At 34.9% G+C, this 21,736-nt stretch overlaps 2 protein-coding genes across 2 annotated transcripts; one reads left to right on the top strand and one right to left on the bottom strand.

Annotated features, from left to right (window-relative positions):
* Positions 1 to 808: 808 nt before the first annotated feature.
* On the bottom strand, positions 809 to 5,156 carry LOC125799450 (uncharacterized). Its single transcript, XM_049476166.1, has 3 exons — positions 5,057 to 5,156; positions 4,715 to 4,922; positions 809 to 1,451 (listed from the first exon to the last, which is right to left on the bottom strand). Exons 1-3 carry the CDS (start codon positions 5,071 to 5,073, stop codon positions 987 to 989), a joined length of 690 nt encoding a protein of 229 aa, XP_049332123.1. The 5' UTR covers positions 5,074 to 5,156; the 3' UTR covers positions 809 to 986.
* A 1,041-nt stretch (positions 5,157 to 6,197) lies between these two features.
* LOC125799449 (coiled-coil domain-containing protein 106-like) lies at positions 6,198 to 13,599 on the top strand. Its single transcript, XM_049476165.1, has 4 exons — positions 6,198 to 6,379; positions 10,157 to 10,309; positions 10,529 to 10,714; positions 12,923 to 13,599. Exons 1-4 carry the CDS (start codon positions 6,262 to 6,264, stop codon positions 13,243 to 13,245), a joined length of 780 nt encoding a protein of 259 aa, XP_049332122.1. The 5' UTR covers positions 6,198 to 6,261; the 3' UTR covers positions 13,246 to 13,599.
* The last annotated feature ends 8,137 nt before the right edge of the window (positions 13,600 to 21,736 follow it).

A 21,736-nucleotide genomic window follows, 5' to 3' on the forward strand; every position in this document is an offset into this window, starting at 1 on the left:
GTGTATAACACTTCACTATTTATTAATGAGTTACAAACACTTATAACCACTAAACAGGAGCCTTATTGTAAAGTGTAAAACACTTCACTATTTATTAATGAGTTACAAACACTTATAACCACTAAACAGGAGCCTTATTTTAAAGTGTAAAACACTTCACTATTTGTTAATGAGTTACAAACACTTATAACCACTAAATAGGAGCCTTATTGTAAAGTATAAAACACTTCACTATTTATTAATGAGTTACAAACACTTATAACCACTAAACAGGAGCCTTATTTTAAAGTGTAAAACACTTCACTATTTATTAATGAGTTACAAACACTTATAACCACTAAACAGGAGCCTTATTTTAAAGTGTAAAACACTTCACTATTTATTAATGAGTTACAAACACTTATAACCACTAAATAGGAGCCTTATTTTAAAGTGTAAAACACTTCACTATTTATTAATGAGTTACAAACACTTATAACCACTAAATAGGAGCCTTATTTTAAAGTATAAAACACTTCACTATTTATTAATGAGTTACAAACACTTATAACCACTAAACAGGAGCCTTATTTTAAAGTGTAAAACACTTCACTATTTATTAATGAGTTACAAACACTTATAACCACTAAACAGGAGCCTTATTTTAAAGTGTAAAACACTTCACTATTTATTAATGAGTTACAAACACTTATAACCACTAAACAGGAGCCTTATTTTAACTCACTATTTATTAATAAGTAACAAACCTTTATAAACACCAGATAGGATCCTTGTTTTAAACTGTAAAGCACTTCACTATTTATTCATGACTTACAAACATTTACACAGCTAATATGATTTTGTCACATGAAATATAAGCCTAGTTACAACAGAAACAACCAAACATTTTCATTCATGCAAAACACACTTTTCAGTCCCACTGATTCAGACATTAAAACAGTCGTTGCTGAATGACAATTAGAGCACTTGAAAATAGATCATGACATTCATACTGGAAAGGCTTTTTGAATATCCTTGAACAGGCGTCCAAGTGGCCCATCAGGGTTACGAGAACCAAGCCAGGATGACCATTCAAGTACCATGAGGTGCTCCTTCAACAAAGTCTCTGTACGATTTCCTCTCAGTCTACGGATATGTCCTTTGATGATCCCCCAAGCTCTTTCAATATGTTGTGTGTGGCTACCGGACCGAGGATCCACAAACCACCTGCTATGGTTTGTAGTATAGTGTTTGTACCCAAAGTTTCTCAACACAACCCTGTATGCCCTCCACTCATCACTGATTATGCTACTTCCTGCCTTAACATGCTGTCTGATCAGAGGGACAAGATGCCGTCTTGATCGTTTCTCCACTAGTTTCAACACTACTCTCCGTCTTTTGTCTTTGACTCCCATCATTCCAAAGACCCATTTCTTCCTCCTCCAGGTATTTCCAAACCGGCCCCGCGCATACTGAAAAAAACAAACAAAAAAATATATATATTTTAAAGGGTGAATTATCAGTATAATGCATACAAATGACAGAAAATATTGCACATCTTATTCCAAACTGTTATATTAGCAATTAGGTACATAGGAATAACTATACAGAAATATATCCACTTAAATTTTACACACAAATCAGATTTTTTATTGTCTTTTTATTTATAAATAGGAACAGATATTTGTTAATAACTCCTAAGAGGGCCGTGGCAAATAATCTCTGTGTATTTAATGTTTGATAGTTAATAAATATAAACAGCTAGGAAGCAGAACAAGGGTGGGTTTCCCGAAAGCTTTGTAACGCTAAGAACGTTGTTAACTCGTACTTAAGATTGATCGTTAATTAAATGATTGTTTCCCAAAACCCTGCCTAACTAAAGTACTACGGAAACTCGCTCGCAGATTAACGAGTAACCTGACCCAGTCGTTATTCAGAAAAAATGCATTAAGGGGATTCTGCTTGCAGTTCAGCACCGTAAACACCAGGGGCCGCCAATTTTGAGGGAGAAAAAATATTATTTTTGTGGTTGAATCAAATATAATATATTATATTATATTATAATGACAACTTTGTCTGTAGCTTGTAGTCTAGCTGGGTATATTGGAATTGACCAATCAAACCCACGAATAAATAATTAAAATCCAGACTAGTGAAGGTAGAGCTCTTGACATTAATGCTGCAATGAATGCAATCAGTCAATTCCTGCAGATGATGCTCACGGTTTAAGCAAAGCTGCAAAGTCTCCAAGTCCGTGGATTCTGTAATCAGGCTGTTACTGTGGCATGCATGCACTTATACACAATTCCCACCAGGCCAGGAATTACAGCACCACACAATATATTTCCATGCTATTGGGAAAATCTCTGGTATTGTAGGTCCGGTGCAAGGGACGCTTGTGATGTCTTTAATCACACCTACACGTATTGTAAATTGTATCGGTGAATGTGCAGGTAATATTTAATATTATTCCTTAATCAGGTGCTTCTAACCAACATTGTAGCCGTTCATCTGGGCAAACTTTGGCTTGTGTCAGCTCGCAAATATATAAGTACCAGTCAAAAGTTTGTACACGTCTCATTCAATGTTTTTATTATTTTTTTCTTTAATATATTTTCTACATTGTAGATTAATATTGAAACCATGAAAACTTTTAATTGACACATATGGAATTATCTAGTAAACAAAAAGGTGCATGGCCTTCACAATCCCCTGACCTAAACCCAACTGAGGTGGTGATTTGAGGTGATTTGGGATGACCTGGAGCTTCACAGCATTAAGGAAAAGCCGCAGCTATTGTTCAAGCAGCTCCAGAATCTCCTTTAAGATGCTGAGAAAACTATTCCAGGTGACTCTTCCTCATAAAATACCAAGTGTACAAGTATAAAACCTATTCTAGTTGGTTTAAAATGTTTGCTTATAAAATCATGTGTTCCTGTAAATAAATAAATAATTTGAAAATATATATATATATATTTATTTATTAACAGTAATAAATATTTATAAAGACATATAGACATACAGGAGCATACGTCTATGTATAATAATAATAATAATAATAATAATAATAATAATAATAATAATAATAATAATAACTTAATATAACATTAATATTACTATATTGATTGATATTGGTATAATATATAATAAATAAGATATATTAGTTTAACCTCTTAACACGCCCTGGCCCGCCGGCGGGCCAGAAAAATATGATATTTAATATCTGGCTGTGTTTATGAATAGTTATAGGTTCAATATAGACACCCAATATACAATTTTAAAGCTTAGAATCTCTGCTTTTCAGTTATATTCAGAATATTATTATATTCAGAAATAATTTTCATAATTTTAGTGTAGGATGTACGGTCCCTGATTCCACCCCGCGCGAGGAATAATGTGAGACGGAATCTAAACTTTAATTCCAAATTAAAAGCATTTTATTCGACGCTGCTACGATTCTGGCCCACAGCCAGACAGGGCGGAGCCTACTGGACATGACGGTATGAGAATGAGGTCTCTCAGCCAATCATGTGGCGAGCTCGGCCAGCTTAAAGGCTAAGGAAGGAAGATGCTTGGCCATAGATACTTTCTCTAATAGACTTTCCACTCAGCAGAACAGCTGCTCTTAAAGAGACACTGCGGATTTCTGTTTGTATATGAGTAGACCACACAAAAACCCAGAGTTTACTGCAAAATGAGTTATAAAAGTGGTATTTTTTATTCTTATAAAGTTTCCAGTCCTTTGGAGAAAGAAAAGATCATTACTGGTTCAAATCACTATAACTTCTAACCAGTAATAGGTAGCAGTTTAAAATTTTATATGATGATTGTAAACACATTATAGTAAAATATAGAGCTGTCAAAACCCTTCATCCATATAAATAGTTCATTTTATGTGTCTGAAAATAAAAATAATTAATAGAAAATCTGAAAAGCGCCTAAAATTTTTCCTGGTTTTTACCATATTTTGGCCATTACATGTTCAATTGAATAATTAAAATGCCTTAAATGAATTGTGTAAAGGCTTCTTAGTGATATTAATTCATAGAATTGACTCTAAATAATTTAATATTGGAGTGATAAGCCTTCAAATGTGAGTATGTAATTTCAGGCGGAAAATGGTAAAAATAGGCTTGGAGCTTAAGAGGATAACGTATAATAGAAAAAAAAGTTTATCTTTCAAAATAGATTAGACTTTTGATTATTTATTTAGATATATGTATCTTTACGAGTATTTTATCAATGCCAAAGTACACCCTTTTTAATAAAAAATTCAGAATATGTATAATGTTGTTAAGTACAACACATTTCTAAATGTTTTGGGCATAATAGTGAATAAATACTGCATACTGGCAGTGTTAAAACGATGTTTGTAGTTCGATTAAGCGGGCTGTTTCGGGGGAGGAGTCAACAGCTTTTTAAACTCCTTCGTTAATTTCACTTTTCAAAGCTCTTTGGGAAACACTCTTAGAACTGGCTCATTCTTTACTCGCGTCATTCGTTAGTTTGTTTGTTATTCACTAAGATTAATCGCTTTCGCAATACCCACCCCAGCTCAACAGGCTGCTTTAGGCTTTTACTTGTTACATATAATAAACCAAGAATCACAATTAACTTCAAAGAAAATCATCATCAGAAACAGTCATTACTGTCACAGACCTAGTATGTGTGGACTACAAAATAATGGTGTTTTAAGAAGCTCACTTTTAAAACAAACTAAAAAAGGTGTACAAACCTTTCGCTGATGACGGAAGCAGCTCTCATCTATCACAACAAATTCTTTTCGACCACCAAGACACTGCCTGTTCTTTCTTCTTTGTCTTTCCATTGCACAAATGCAGACCCTTCGAATGCATCTTGCCATTTTAGACAAAGTTGTAGAGCTGCCAGCAATGTCATCACTGATCATATCAATCTGCCTGAGCCTCAGTCCTTGTGAGAATCTGTAGTAAAGAGAAATAATGTAATAACAAACATTGACTTCTGTAGCCATTTGAGTACCTTGATGTGGTTATAATGTATTTATAAAAAAAATACTATCTCATATCTTTCATTATTCAAAAACACAGCATAGCACCTGTAAATATACTTCATCCAGTTGAAGAGAGATGATTTAGACTTTTCAAAGAGGGAGCCAGCTCTGATGGTTTTTGAGACTCTTTTATGACCTCTTTTACAGCACCTATGAACATTACAAACATATATCATTGTGTGCTTCTACACTATCATTTTGTCATGATATATTCTACAAACCTTACACTACATTACTATTTATAGTTTATAAGCAATTAAACATGTTGTTAGATTTACTGATTTATGTTTAAGTAGTAGTAGTAGTAGTAGTAGTAGTAGTAGTAGTAATGATGATAATGAGAAGGGATAAGAATTATGTTTATTATATTCATTGTAGCAGTCTGATGATGTTCTATTCAATGACAGAGATTACCATACCAGATGTACTGGTCCTTCTTTGTCACGGAGAACATTTTCATTTTGTGGAAGCAGAGAGGGCATCTGAGCTTCTCCTTCAGAAGGTGTTTCCTCTGCAACCACTTAATTAGCTTCAATGTCTTGCGCTTTGTTTGTTTTCTCTCTATCCGGGCCCGTAACTTTCTTTCCAGTGACATTCTGCTGAAGGTGTACACACCGACAATTGTCAAGAACATTTCTGAAATACCTTATTATACAAGCTTTTTAGTTATATGTATAGCCATTTCATTTATATGGAAAAAACAATTCACACAAGTAAAACTATACACTAAAGCACAATATAATAGAATCCAAAATAGTTAAGTTAAACGTCTGAACAGTGAAAACAACAAATTAATGAATTAATAGGTTTTTGATAAATAAATTAAACCAGCTTATACGAAGCCTTGCAATAACAACCAGAAACAGAGTGAAGTTAGTACTGGGTTGTGCACGGACCAATGGAGTAGTTTGAAAATATAAGGGTTTTCAAGCTTTTACACAGTATAGGACTGCATAATCATTCGTTTTGATCTCATTGCATTTATCCTGCTGTTTAAATAGATCGTACATGTTTACAAATGACAAAAATATTCGTTAAGAGATTGCTTACCTGTTTTGGATATCTCTTAGGTGCCCTCTGCTTCTGAAAATACAAACTAAACAAGATTTTGGCGCTAGAAAGTATAGATCCAACCGCAGCCGATGTTACAGAAGCAACCAATCACAGTCAAACTTGTTGATGACTCATGCCATCATCCCGTCAGGACTTGCAAACCGTAAGGACAACGTTTATTTTTTGCCTGAAAAATCATGGACGGTCAGCATGAAAAAGAACCCTGTTCCTCAGCAACTTCTGCTTCCAGTACTCGTCCAAAGAGGCTCCCAAAGCGTCAACAAAAGACCCAAATCTCAACAGATGAGCGAGACGGTAGGTTTTGTGTGTTATACCGTTATCTATAAGCTAGTTGACTAAACTATTCAGTAACGCTGCAACTTTCCCCGGTTTTTCTAGCCTGCGTAGCAGTTAGCTAGCTAGCTATAGAGCTTACTAAGCTAGCTGACATGAGCTAGCTTGTTTAACGTCTTTCCTTCACGTATATTTCAGTGCCACAGACATGAAATTGCTTTCAACACAAGGCAAATAAGCAAATGTATTCATCCCGAGTTTAGTTGAGTAGCTAGACTTTAGTGTGCATTTTAACTACAAAGTCAAAGTCAAATACAATAATAGTACTAATACTACTACTTATAATAATGTTAATAAGAATGATCATACTAGTATGCTTCAGAACTATGGTGTATTTATGTTAACTATAAAAGTGTTCACAAAGACCTTAAAACAGATCTTAAAGCGTTTGGATTTGTCTTATTGTCTAATTATTATTATTATTATTATTATTATTATTATTATATGTTGCATATTGTTATTTGTAGCAGAACTTTTGTCTAGAGTCTAAATAATATTTTTCGTTTTTCGTGTTTTTTTTTAATTCTCCCTTTCAAATTATATTTTTCGTTTTTCGTGTATTTTTAATTCTCCCTTTCAAATAATATATTTCGTTTTAACTGTATTTTCTAATTCACCCTTTCAAGTAATATTTTTCATTTTAAGTGTATTTTCTAATTCTCCCTTTCAAATAATATTTTTCGTTTTTCATGTATTTTTCTAATTCTCCCTTTCAAGTAATATTTTTCGTTTTAAGTTTATTTTCTAATTCACCCTTTCAGGTAACATTTTTCGTTTTTCGTGTATTTTTTAAATTCTCCCTTTCAAATAATATTTTTCGTTTTTCGTGTATTTTTAATTCTCCCTTTCAAATAATATTTTTCGTTTTAACTGTATTTTCTAATTCACCCTTTCAGGTAACATTTTTCGTTTTAAGTGCATTTTCTAATTCTCCATTTCAAATAATATTTTTCGTTTTAAGTGCATTTTCTAATTCTCCCTTTCAAATAATATTTTTCGTTTTAAGTGCATTTTCTAATTCTCCCTTTCAAGTAATATTTTTCGTTTTAAGTGCATTTTCTAATTCTCCATTTCAAATAATATTTTTCGTTTTAAGTGTATTTTCTAATTCACCCTTTCAGTTAACATTTTTCGTTTTAAGTGCATTTTCTAATTCTCCCTTTCAAATAATATTTTTTCGTTTTAAATGTATTTTTCTAATTCTCCATTTTAAATAATATTTTTGTTTTAACTGTATTTTCTAATTCTCCATTTTAAATAATATTTTTGTTTTAACTGTATTTTCTAATTCTTCCATAATATTTTTCTTTTAAGTTTATTTTTTAATTCTCCCTTTTAAATAATATTTTTAGTTTTAAGTTTATTTTCTAATTCTCCCTTTCAAATATTATTTTTATTTTTCTAATTGTTCCTTTAAATTAATATTTTTATGGTGTTCCAGTTCGTGTATTTTTCTCCTTAGTGCTCCGTTCTCGTTTGCTAAAGCATCTGTCACTGCTGAGTTCATTGGAGTAGTGCAGTAATTATGATCTGACGCTAACTGCGCGTCCATCTCCGGGTCGAGTCAGGCGCTGCTAAGACCGGGGAAGGGTATCTTGACCGGTTTAGTGCCGTACAGAAGCATATTGCGGCCACTTATGAGAAAAAAAACGACATAGATATATCGTTATTACGACAAGTTTTAATACGTGTATATGCACTACAACGTTTATCTACCACAGCGTTTCTCCAAGCTCTCTCCAGAGGCGGACACGCGTCGACGGGGCAGCCGAAGGCTCCGCTTCCAGTGGCAAATAGATCGGGTCCAAAAAAATCCAGCCGATCCGTGCCGCCCCATAAACTGTCATTATGAGCTCGTTTGAATGAGCAAAATTTAATTTAATTTAATTAAGTATAGACTTATTATTTAAGATTTGTTTTAATAATTTGAATGAGCGAAATTATGTCTATATTTAAGAAAAAGGTTTTGTTACAAATGTCCGAAAAAAGAAAACACAAAGAAAGCGAACAATGATCCACAGGCCTAAACATCGATAAATTAGGCTACAAGAATGATGTCTGAATGACTTTCCTCTAATTTAATATAATTTAAATTGGTTTTTGGAATATATAATATTTTCAATATTATAAATAGACCAAGAACATAAACATACTTTACAATTACTTTCATCTGCTTTATTAAAATTGACAGTGTTTAAGAATATAAAATATTCTCTAAACAAGCTATTTTTCCTATATTGTGATTATCACGCAATAGCTTTTGGTAAAATAAAAATATCATTGAAAACAGTACATTATACATTATAATTATACATTATAAATCATTTTTTTGAGCCTCACCCAGCCGAGTTCAGGTCGGACATGGGGTCGGGCAGATCTAAATCTAAACTTTAGTGGTGACACCACAGGGCAAAATCTGGACACTGTACTATCTAACCGTAACAATAAAACATCAGTAAGCCATGCTTTTTAATATCCATGCTTTTTAATATCAAAACAGCCTACATTTTCCACAAAATATTACTTTATTCTCCTAATATTAGACTTTATTCCTGAAGCCAACTGTTTTTGTTGTCTGTTATACTGTTGTTGGGGGAAGGGGTTTTAGTGCACATCATGTTGCAGTGAATGCTGGGGACTGTACTGCAACACATTGTGAAACTGGCTGATATTAATGGTATGTTAAAATAATGTTATGGACCTGATAGGATTTTGGCTTGGGCTTTATATTTGACACATTGGTTCTACAATATATCTGCTGGCCAACGGTCCCAGTATTCATATTTATTAACCTTTTCATAGGTTTTGGACGCTTATGGATCAATGGCAGAAATAAGATTAACAGAGATTAGTTAAATGAAATATAAAATGATGAACAGATGTGATTATGGCTACATTGTACACATTTGGAACTGTCAGTATTGTCTATATATCAGCGAATGTACAAAAATAAAAACACATTCTTGAAACACTTACCAACCCAAAATACATTTACAAATGGCAGAAAGACATTTACCAGCCTAAAACACAGCTACAAATGGGCAAAGCTCTTTTACAAATTAATATGAAGTGGTTGTGGTGGTAACATGAAACCACAGGTATCAAACCTGTCTGCAAAGGGTCAGTGTGGCTTAAGGCTCAAGTTATAAGTTGTTGAGACTGACTGATTAAATGAGCAGGTTTGGAAAGAAATCCTGCAGTCACACCGGCCCTGTATGGAATGGCCCTTCCATTTTTCTTGTGAGAAGTTTTTTTTTTTTTTTTTAAAGAGAACACATAAACACATAAAATGCACAGGCTGAGTCTAAACCCCCTGGAGATGTTAACGAAAGTAAGTGGACTATAACGCTAGTTAGGCAGAGATGTTCATTGTTTTTAAAGTATACTCACCCCCTCCACATGTCTTGCTGTGCTACACACCTCCATTTGTTTTGTCCCAGAAGCACTTTGATTGACACAAACGTCATCTGTATGTACCTCCTTTTTCCAGCTGACTTGCCATTTCGGCATTTGGCTGTTTGTATAAAGGTTTTGGGCTGGTAAAAGTGTTTTGGCAACTTGCAAATGTGGTTTAGGCTGGTAATAGTATTTCAAAGCTTCAAAATTGAATTTTAGTACATTTGTTTTGCCCTTCATGGACTGATTTTGGATCAATTAATAAATGGTACACACAGTGTCATTTGTTAGATAATAGCTGTTGTGCCATTCTGATTTTTATATATCTGTTTTTATGCTCAGCTTCTAACCTAGCCCCTACTGCAGTAGTGCTTCTTAACAAGGAGAAGCAAGAACTGAACCTTCTTAAGGAGAAGTTGGAATGGCAGAAGAAGAAGATTGAAGAACTGGAAGAAGAGAGAGATTTCCTTCGTGGACAGTTGTCTGCCCTCACAGGTACATGGCTAGAATTATTTCATTTCAGACATTAACCAAGGAGCTGGTTTTATAAACATTATATGATATCTGTACTGGGGGAGTACAAAATAACATATCCTTACTTTTTACTATATAGGCCACTTAATATTTACAGTATAGTAAAATAACAATAGTTGTTGTATTAAATAAGTAAACATATAGGCTAAAATCTCTGTTGTTCTTTTTTGTACTTTTCAGCAATGCAAGAAAGCATGGACAACAAAGTCACTGTGAATGATTCGGAAACCTCCAATACGTCATCCATGTCCTCCTCTTCCTCATCCTCATCCTCATCTTCAACCCCCAAGAAGCGCAAATCCAAAAAGAAGCACAGCAAGGCAGCCAAAAAACACAAGAGAGAGCACAAGACGTTTCGGCAGCGCGGTAAGAATCAAATAATTGTTACAGATATCTCTATGTACTTGCAGAATATGTAGGTAATGCAAAAATGATCATTCTCTTATTTAGGTTTAGAGTTAGGTCTTGTTTTCTAAAGTTAACATTGTTGCTATTTGGGAATCTTTTTGGCTGAGAGAGCCATGAATGCCACATATTTTAAAATGTAATTCTGTGAGAGCCATGCAGTATGTTTAAAAAAAATACAAGTAAATGTGTGCATTTTATGCAAGACCAACCAAGTACAATAAGTACCGTTACTTTTCGGACTATAAGGCGCACCGTATTATAAGACGCACTATCAAAGAACGCCTATTTTCTGCTATTTTTCCATACATAGGGCGCATCGCATTATAAGGCGCGTTAAGTGACACTAGAAAGGGTGCCTATATCAAAGTGAACAGGGGTGGCGCCATGTTTCCCTTCCCCCACCGGGGGTGGTCGCTTGCCGGTGGAGGGTCTCAGTGTACAAATCTAGCTCTTTCAAAGTCAAACGAGTGCTGGATATTAATCTACACAGATTCCTCTCCTGAAAACTGTTTATTTGGGTGAGTAACGTGCTTCAGTTTATTTACAGTAAGCTTAGATTTCCAGATGTCCACTAAGGCTTGCTGCACCAGTGTTAGCATAGCTATCCGCTAGCACGCTAGCTAGTCACCTAAACTAGTAAAGTTAACCCAAACTTAAACGACAGCGTTACACTGAGTAATCCTGCGTGTTCTGGTAAGACAGTGAGATATTAGCTAGCGATTCGTCCCCCGTAGCTTGTTTTAACACGGTAAACAAGCAGATTACAGGCTGATAAAACTCACCTCTGAGAGAGTTAGCGCTTAGCATCTAGCTAATGCTAGCCAGGCAAAGCAGCACAGACTTACAGGCCGATAACTCACCTCTGAACGGTGAACGCTTAGCGATTAGCATCTAACTTTAATAATACTGCTCCAGCAGTATTAAAAGTGCTAAATTTAGAAAATACAGATCTCTGAACAGTGAAAAAGCTAGCTAGCTAAGCGGTTAGCATCTAGCTAATGCTATTGCTGCTCCAGCCTCGGAGCGGCACGGCTCTGCACGGAGTGTGTGTTTACTGCTCCTTACACCTGACGGGTAAAATTTAGATAATACTGATCTCTGAACAGTGAATAAGCTAGCTAATGCTATTTGCTGCTCCAGCCTCGGAGCTGCACGGCTCTGGACTCTGTATAGCACTGAAACTCTGTATAACGCTGCACGGAGTGTGTGTTTACTGCTCCTTACAACCTGACGAGTAAAATTTAGATAATACTGATCTCAGTGAATAAGCTAGCTAGCTTAGCGGTTAGCATCTAGCTAATGCTATTGCTGCTCAGCCTCGGAGCTGCACGGCTCTGGACTCTGTATAGCACTGAAACTCTCTATAACGCTGCACGGAGTGTGTGTTTACTGCTCCTTACAACCTGACGAGTAAAATCCATACAAAAGGCGCACCGTATTATAAGACGCACTGTCAATTTTTGTGAAAATTAAAAGTTTTTAAGTGCGCCTTATAGTCCGAAAAATACGGTATCTGAATTCTTTTTAATAACATTGTTATGCTGTTGCTTACCAATGATGAATAAAGTACTTCTTACCATTTGACTTCTGTATTTTATTGCTAACAATATTGTAAATTGATGCGTAAAATTAATCATGTAACCATGAGATTTTGGATCTTTCTTAATTTGACAAATTCATGTGACAGTATTTGTTAAATGGCAGGCTTAAAATCAAGGATGCAACCCAGTAGAACAGTTATGTAATGGGTAGTTCAGGCTCTGAAATCCAATAGCTTTAAGAGTATGCTTGCCTATTGATTTTAGAATGAAAGGATCATTTTCAATGTTTTTCATTTTATTTTTGCAGAGTCTAGTAAAATAGTAAAAGTTCCAAAAACAATCTTCTCATACTGTACATCTGTATTCACCCCACTTAAAAACTTTTCCCAGCTGCATGTTTAAGTGCAAAGACTGCGAAATTAGTCTTGTTTATCTGGATGTGGTGCAGTATGTAAGATGTTGAATACAAATAGTTAGATAGCTGATATTACTTTATAAATGTGGTACCTTTTTGTCTGTTTCTAACCTCATCATATCGTCCAGCTCTAGCTGAAACAAAGCGTATGGTTTTGTGTAGTGAAACCTTTTTCAAAGTAACTTAATGTTTTGTTTTTTTTCTGCCTAGTACAAACACCGAGTGAAATTGTCTGCCGCTACAGATCCATCCTCAAAACCTTGCCAAAGACAAAGACCATGACCAAAGCGTTCCAGAAGCACGGCATTGACAGAAACACTGTGGTGTGCACTTCAGCGATTGGAGAGCTCGCTATTGCAGCTCCTGAGGTCTATGAGGAGACACTGGCCAAGAGGTCTACTGGAGAGACAGTGCTGGCATTTGCTAAGCGCTGTGAGGCTGCTATTCAGAAAGATGAAGAATTAAAAGAAAAAATAGAAATCATGAAAGCTAAGGGTACCCTCCTCCCCATGAGGAGAAACAAACCTGTTTAATGGTTATGTACACTTGATTGTGTTTAAAGTGTATTGGGCACACTGGTTCAAGTTTGAGTGAAAAAGAAAAATCAGTACATACATATATCAGTATGTGAGGTATATTTTTAGTTTCTTTAGGTTTTGTTTAGATTTTGATTAGGATTCTTTGTTTAGGAAGACATAGACCTTGTGAAGATTAAGATTAAGAGACTTTAAAGACTTATTTAATTTGAGTATTGGTCAATTTTATTTATTTTAAATACATTTTATTTATATTTTTATTTCAAATACATTTTATTTATACAATTTAAATACCATGCTAAAAGGTCTATGCATGTTTAGTTATGACAGTTTAAATTTGAGTGCCCTTAACACTCAGGAGTAATGTGTAAATAAAACTTTTTTTCTTATTTCTGTTGTCATTGCATTTTTATTGTTTAAATGTGACTGACTGATTACTCGTGTTTTACACGTCAAAAATTATTTAGTGGTTATAAGTGTTTGTTACTCATTAATAAATAGTGAAGTGTTTTACACTTTAAAATAAGGCTCCTGTTTAGTGGTTATAAGTGTTTGTAACTCATTAATAAATAGTGAAGTGTTTTACACTTTAAAATAAGGCTCCTGTTTAGTGGTTATAAGTGTTTGTTACTCATTAATAAATAGTGAAGTGTTTTACACTTTAAAATAAGGCTCCTGTTTAGTGGTTATAAGTGTTTGTAACTCATTAATAAATAGTGAAGTGTTTTACACTTTAAAATAAGGCTCCTATTTAGTGGTTATAAGTGTTTGTTACTCATTAATAAATAGTGAAGTGTTTTACACTTTAAAATAAGGCTCCTGTTTAGTGGTTATAAGTGTTTGTAACTCATTAACAAATAGTGAAGTGTTTTACACTTTAAAATAAGGCTCCTGTTTAGTGGTTATAAGTGTTTGTAACTCATTAATAAATAGTGAAGTGTTTTACACTTTAAAATAAGGCTCCTGTTTAGTGGTTATAAGTGTTTGTAACTCATTAATAAATAGTGAAGTGTTTTACACTTTACAATAAGGCTCCTATTTAGTGGTTATAAGTGTTTGTAACTCATTAATAAATAGTGAGGTGTTATACACTTTAAAATAAGGCTCCTATTTAGTGGTTATAAGTGTTTGTAACTCATTAATAAATGGTGATTTGTTTTACACTTTAAAATAAGGCTCCTGTTTAGTGGTTATAAGTGGTTATATGTATCTTTATATTTTATATTTTATCTTTTTTAACTTTGTGTATTGTGTAACCTGCTGCTGGATGCCAAGAATTTCCCCCCGGGGATCAATAAAGTATCTATCTATCTATAAGGCTCCTATTTAGTGGTTATAAGTGTTTGTAACTCATTAATAAATAGTGAAGTGTTTTACACTTTAAAATAAGGCTCTTATTTAGTGGTTATAAGTGTTTGTAACTCATTAATAAATAGTGAAGTGTTTTACACTTTAAAATAAGGCTCCTGTTTAGTGGTTATAAGTGTTTGTAACTCATTAATAAATAGTGAAGTGTTTTACACTTTAAAATAAGGCTCCTATTTAGTGGTTATAAGTGTTTGTAACTCATTAATAAATAGTGAAGTGTTTTACACTTTAAAATAAGGCTCCTATTTAGTGGTTATAAGTGTTTGTAACTCATTAATAAATAGTGAAGTGTTTTACACTTTAAAATAAGGCTCTTATTTAGTGGTTATAAGTGTTTGTAACTCATTAATAAATAGTGAAGTGTTTTACACTTTAAAATAAGGCTCCTGTTTAGTGGTTATAAGTGTTTGTAACTCATTAATAAATAGTGAAGTGTTTTACACTTTAAAATAAGGCTCCTGTTTAGTGGTTATAAGTGTTTGTAACTCATTAATAAATAGTGAAGTGTTTTACACTTTAAAATAAGGCTCCTGTTTAGTGGTTATAAGTGTTTGTAACTCATTAACAAATACTCATCTACAATTTGAAAATCTTGATCGGCAAAAGCAAAATGGAAAACTACATGCTGGGAGCTGCAGTAATTACTTGCAGTGAAATTGCCTGCAGCAAACCAGTAAAGGAAGGTTACATCTGGAATGCTGTCCTAAAGAAGATGCCACTCAACCTTAAGAATCACAACAGCACTTTCATGTTCTTTGAACATTAGCACCTGGCAACATTATATCAATATCTGTGACAACCCCAAGGATGATTTCAGATAGTATGCTGAAAATGTCATGGTAAGGGTAATTATTGCTTAGCCCTTAGATGTCAATTTTATTATTTCATATGATAATATACACCACATTATTATAAATGACTAAAAGAGTTAGTGGTGGAATGATTAAACTTGGGAGTTAAATGGTTAAACTGATGTTGACTGATGGAGGATATGGAGATGGAGAAGCAAGTTGAGTTAGATGGAGAAGACAAAGTAAGTGAGTATCTGAAAAGATCTGAAATTTAACAATATAGATGGCTGTGGGTTCACTATTTGGCAAACAACAGGTCATTGTTGCCCTTTCTACGTATGTGTTATAACTGATTATTAATGGTTTTTAAGGCATTTACAACCTAATTAGTAACCATTAATAAACTAATTGTAAACCATTTATAAACCCTTTATAAAGGTAGTCTTATTATAAAGTGGTACCAAGAATTTTTATGTGTTAGAATGGCTCAGTGAAAGTCCTGACCTAAATCTCACTGAACATCTGTTGGAAGACGCTCTCCATCCAAACTGGCTGAGCTTCAGCTGTTTTACAAAGAAGAATTGGCAAAAATCTCAGTCTCTAGATGCACAAAGCTGGTAGAGATATACCCCAAAAGACGTGCAGCTTGTAATTGCAGCAAAAGGTGACTCTACTACGCGCTGATATAGGGGGCCGAAACTTAGTATCGATTTTTCAGGGCATCTGCTCGTGCTGAGCACTGAAATCCATGTATTTGTTTATTAGTTGTTACTTTATTCTCTCACCTAAACCTGAACCTGGGCTTTACTGAAAACAACTCAATATCCATAGCTGACTGGCTTTCCACACACAAACAGGGCATATTAGGAGTGTTTACCTGTCTCATCATGTCTTCTTTTATTATGTAACATTAATTAGCTGATACACATACAGACAGTACTAGTCTAGCACCTCATCTGCAGCATTAGCTTGCTAAACTAAATAAGCATCAGACTATAACAACATTTATATTTAGTACTGTTTAATTTTTTTGTGCATGCTTGCGTGCATGTGTGTGTGTGCGCCTAGTCATTTGCGGAGTGAGGGAAGACTGTCATTTTCATTCCTAAAATTCTGTTAAACAATGTACTTTCTAAGATTTTTATGTATTTTTTTTTTAGCTTATCAGCGATGACCCTGCCTCCACATCTACCCCTACTGCAAATCCTACAGTAATATTCATTGGATGCATGGGACGGATTATTGCAGGGCACCATTAGGAACCTCTACAACTCCTTACTGAGACATCTGGCATGTTGTGTAACCCTACTTCTGTATTGTGTAGCTCAAAAAAAATTGCCCATATCAGTCTAAATCTTTTTTAATCATTTATTGCTCCTGGTAACTTTCGTCTTCCTTCTGAATAGCACTGCAATTTGACACCTTCTTCCTGGTGCAACTATTTTTATTGTGTGTACTTGAATTGCTCTAAATATAGACTCATGTTTAATAAATGCCTAAGCGCGAGACAAGAGGGACATTGTCACCACATGCCGTTAAGTGGCACATTTCGACTTGTGTCACAGAGCAGCACCTTTCCGGCTCATTTGTCTTGGACACGTTGACGGCTTTTTCTCAGTGCGGAAAGAGTCACGCCGATACCGGCGCAAGTGACAGGCCCTCGACACCAGCTGACAGATTCATTTGGATATAATTACTTACACTGCTCAGGTGCACTGAGGACATTTGTCACGGAGACATTCGCGTTACTAGATTAGATTCATTTGTCACAATTCGCCCGGTGCAGGCTTTCCCTTTGCTCTAACCGACGTGCGGCCGAGTGAGCTATGGAGCCTTCAGAGCCAATGAAGACTCCGGTTCATTTCCCAATGGGATCCTGCTGCGTTTTACCATCCTTGACCCCCTGCTCTCCCATCCTGAGCTCTGCAGAAACCCGGCGTGCTCCTGGCCCCTCCGCATGGGACCGGGCACCTAAAGGATCGATCTTGCTTGCGCCGACGTCCCTGGCTGCGGTAACTAGTGGCTGCTCCCCTGCTCTATTAGGGGAATGGCTTCCTAATGAAGCGCCTCCTGCAGCGTAAGTGATTAATAGGGCCGGCAAGCCTCTGTTGCATTAGGCGGCTTTCAGAGAGCAGTGCTCGGCTTAAACTAAGGCCACACAGTGGAATTTAAGAGGCAAGTTAAGCGCCAGCGTGATAATCACCAAGGATCCTTTTGTTGCTGGACAGACATATTTGAGAGACTTTCAACATTGGACTTGTAAAAACTACTGTATGTGTGTGACGCCAGGTAGTGAGGAGTGACGCGAGCCGAGTTAAAAATACAGACAGGTTTATTAGCAGGATGGCTAACAGACACTGCTAACAGAATAGCCAGGCAAACAGTGATCTCACAGATGACTGAAAACGTAGTCAAAAATACAGTCCGAGTTCGTAACCGAGAAGCAGTCCAACCATACATCAAATCCAGAAAGGGCAAAACAAAAGACAGAAACCGATAATCCGAAAACAGGGTCGTAACGAGAAGGCAAAAACAATATACAGGAAAACGCTTAGTATGTAACATAAGTTAGCAATACCTTGCGGTGTTTGTTTACAAACTGCTGCCTTAAATACCGGAGCCAGATAGAGATGAACCGGAACTAACTCAGAACACGGGAGAATCAGAGCGTCGTAGTGTAATGCGATTGGGTGAAGACGAACGGGTGCTGTTGACGTCATAATCAGAGGGATTCTGGGAAATGGAGTCCGACAGTGTAGAAGGAGATTGAGGCGGCGTGACAAGATGGAGTGACGGCGTGGAGATTGACTGTAGAAATGTATAGGTATGCAACGGGTAATGGAAGCAGTTGACGTGCGTTGATTGTCATCATCATTATTATTATTATTATTATTATTATTATTATTATTATTATTATTATTTATATATAGGGTTTTACTTATCCCCTCTTCATATAGAGATCAGTGTAATTTATATCTATATATGAAAATGCACTGATATATAATCTATTAGTATTGATTTGGGTACCACTTATAAAATAGGACAAATAAGACTACCTTTTTAAAGGGTTTATAAATGGTTTACAATACGTTTATTAATGGTTGCTAATTAGGTTGTAAATGCCTTAAAAATCATTAATAATCAGTTATAGCACATACGTAGAAAGGGCAACAATAGAGGGCTGTGGGTTCACTATTTGGTAAATAACAGGTCATTGGTGCCCTCTCTACGTATGTGTTATAACTGATTATTAATAATTTTTAAGGCATTTAGAACCTAATTAGTAACCATTAATAAACTAATTGTAAACCATTTATAAACCCTTTATAAAGGTAGTCTTATTTTAAAGTGGTACCTTGATTTGTGTTTTGTGTTTTCCCTGGCAGTCCCTGACTATGTGTATAATTTTAAAATAAAACAAAACGAAATAACTGATGTACAATTTATGGATGAAAGCTCAAAATAAAAACATATATTGTTCACCAAAAAAAGAATAATTTTGTTATTCGTAGGCAAATGTTTAAAAAGTATTACTCAGGTAGAAATATAGATATTAAGGTTAAAAAAAAATCTTCTGTAGAAGTTGAAGCATCAACTCAAGCTTTTCACTCAAGTAAAAGTGTAAAAGTTCTGGTTTCAAAACAACTTAAAGTATAAGAGTAAATGTAATGTAAGAAGGAAAAAATTACATTAAGGACAAAAGCTTACAAAAGCCACAGAAACCTATAGCTCACTATAATGACTATACAGCTCTAAAAAATAAAATAATAAGAAACCACTTAAAGGATGGGTTTCTTTGATTTTACCATATTTAAAACCTCTGGAATATAATCAAAGAGAAGGATGGATGATCACAAGCCATCATACCAAGCTGAACTGCTTGAATTTTTGCACCAGGAGTAAAGCAGCATAAAGTTATCCAAAAGCAGTGTGTAAGAATGGTGGAGGAGAACATGCCAAGATGCATGAAAACTGTGATTAAAAAACAGGGTTATTCCACCAAATATTGATTTCTGGACTTTATGAATATGAACTTGTTTTCTTTGCATTATTTAAGGTCTGAAATCTCTGCATCTTTTTTGTTATTTTAGGCATTTCTTATTTTCTCAGTACATCTTGTGACATTGCAGAAGCTTATTGAAACAATGCCACAGCGAATGTGTGCCACAATTAAAGCTTAAGGCAGTCCAGTTAAATATTACAGTGTGTGACTTTTTTTTTTGGCCAGGCAGTGTATATATGTGTATATAAATCAAGGCATCAACATGTATGGTACTTAAAATTTAATTTAAGGCGGTAAAATGCATGATCTCATGTAAGTTAGTATTGATTCTTCTGTTAAAGGGTTATTCCATTTATCTAGAGAGATTATTCTTATTAATATTATTTTTTACACTTACCTTTAAACAGACACGTTCGGACACACATTAAGGGCTAGTTTCTTTAAAGTCAAATGTATTGTATTTTTTCTGTATTTGAGTTTTCTCCTATATTTAAGAAAATACATGTGGGAGGTGAATAGTAAGTGCTCCCTAGGAAATAAATGATTGTATATGATACCCTGTGGCAGACTGGTGCCCTGTCCAGGGGTATTTCTGTGTCTAAGGTTCCGGATCCACCACAACCTTGGCGAGGATGACACACAGGGGCATTGTCTGGAGCTACAGCCCTGAACATATTTTAACGAGCCCCAAATGTAACATTTGTGTGAAAGCCACTAATGTTGTGTCACGTTTAGTTTATTCACTTTTTATAATGCAGCTCCGCTCCTCACTCAGTGCTCTTTAGACCAAATCACTTCCTCCACCCTACACTTCAACCCAACAGTCTACTCTGTGGTGACGTGAAAACATGCAGTGCTATAGAGTAACAGGCACGTTTTTTTGGGACACAGCCCATTTACAGTCGGTTGTGCCTGGCTGTATGTTGGCAGTAGTAATGTGGACAAAATGAGACTTTAGGGGAAAAAAGAGAAAAAGTTTATCCTCCAAATCAGCCACAGGGCTGTTTTATTTATATTTACAGAGTTTGTCACTTTCACTTGTTGTTAAAAACAATGATTTTCCTCTTGTTCCCTAGTTGTATTTAATTTATATTATTAAGACATCAATAATCAACAATTCTGAAATCCTGAACGCTTTGTTCATTTGTAAATCCATAAAATATATATATATATATATATATATATATATATATATATATATATATATATTTTTTTTTTTTTTTTAATAATATAAGTAACTTGACTCAGCCCCAGATCTTTACACTATCTAGGCAACACCCACGGTGATGTAGATAGAAAAATAGATGGATAATTGATTACATACACAATAAATCAAAATCAGCTTCCCTTTCCTGACCATGTTGGTTGTTGGTTTATCCATGCCCTGCAACCAACTGATTTTTTGTTAAAATTTTAGTTAAAACATAGTTTTTGTTCAATGTTTCAGCTTGTTTTAACAAAGAAAAAGTACAAAATAAATTTAAATGAATGTATGTATTTTTTTTCAAATAATTGGTCAGAAGGTCAAATAAATACTCTTTAAAATAATTAAAATTGGCAATTGGTTCAGTCTTTACACATGATTAAATAATGATATAAATGACTTTTTCCATTTTTTTGCTAAAATTGTAAAGTTGTTTTCTAAAGCAGACAAAAACACCAGCACATCATAATGTTTAGCTTAAATGAGCTCATATTTATAAATATTTAAAGGGAACATATTATACAGTACCTCTTTTTTTTACACAAGTTAGAATAGATCCATGGGCTATTAAAAAAAAAACATGTTCATTAAGTTCTTTGCACAAAATCATTCTCATAAAAAGTTTAGTTTAGAGGCTCTGTCACTTTTATGCAAATAAGCTGTTGCTGGCCACGCCCCATGCTTACACTGAGTGTCTACCACACGTGATAGCTTGTGCTAAATTGCAAAACAAAAACAAGCTAGTTCATGCTTAACTGTGATAGAAGCACAGAACTCATTATTTAAAAGTACTTCAACTGCTGACTTGCTGCAGAAAGTAGGTACAGATCCCTCAGTCAGATGAAGTCTGTTGTTCAAACCGCAGACCGAAATGGCAGTTCAACTTTAACTGATCTAGTGGGTGGGGCTCAGGTGGTTATTGGTAGGCGAGCGGTGGTGCTAGGGTGGTTCTATGCAGGTGCGCCACTGACTGATTTAAACCCTGACAACAGTCAACAGTCAGCCGCCCACATTGCGTGTGCTCAGTTACACACACATGGATGCACTGTAGCGCCCAAATTCAGCTTTTACATTAACAATAAACAGAATAAAGAATAAAATGACAATGCTGTTCCCTTAAAC

The sequence above is a fragment of the Astyanax mexicanus genome, chromosome 3 (genome assembly GCF_023375975.1).
Source record: "Astyanax mexicanus isolate ESR-SI-001 chromosome 3, AstMex3_surface, whole genome shotgun sequence".
NCBI classification, from domain to species: Eukaryota; Metazoa; Chordata; class Actinopteri; order Characiformes; family Acestrorhamphidae; genus Astyanax; species Astyanax mexicanus.

What these genes read in the sequence shown, in the direction of transcription:
- LOC125799450 (XM_049476166.1), bottom strand. An exon ending in GCTTCCGTCATCAGCGAAAG is followed by an intron (nt 1,452 to 4,714) that starts GTTTGTACACCT and finishes TGTTTTTTTCAG; the next exon opens with TATGCGCGGGGCCGGTTTGG.
- LOC125799449 (XM_049476165.1), top strand. Translation starts at nt 6,262, where the DNA reads ATGGACGGTCAGCATGAAAAAGAACCCTGTTCCTCAGCAACTTCTGCT. An exon ending in CTCAACAGATGAGCGAGACG is followed by an intron (nt 6,380 to 10,156) that starts GTAGGTTTTGTG and finishes TTTTATGCTCAG; the next exon opens with CTTCTAACCTAGCCCCTACT. An exon ending in ACAGTTGTCTGCCCTCACAG is followed by an intron (nt 10,310 to 10,528) that starts GTACATGGCTAG and finishes TGTACTTTTCAG; the next exon opens with CAATGCAAGAAAGCATGGAC.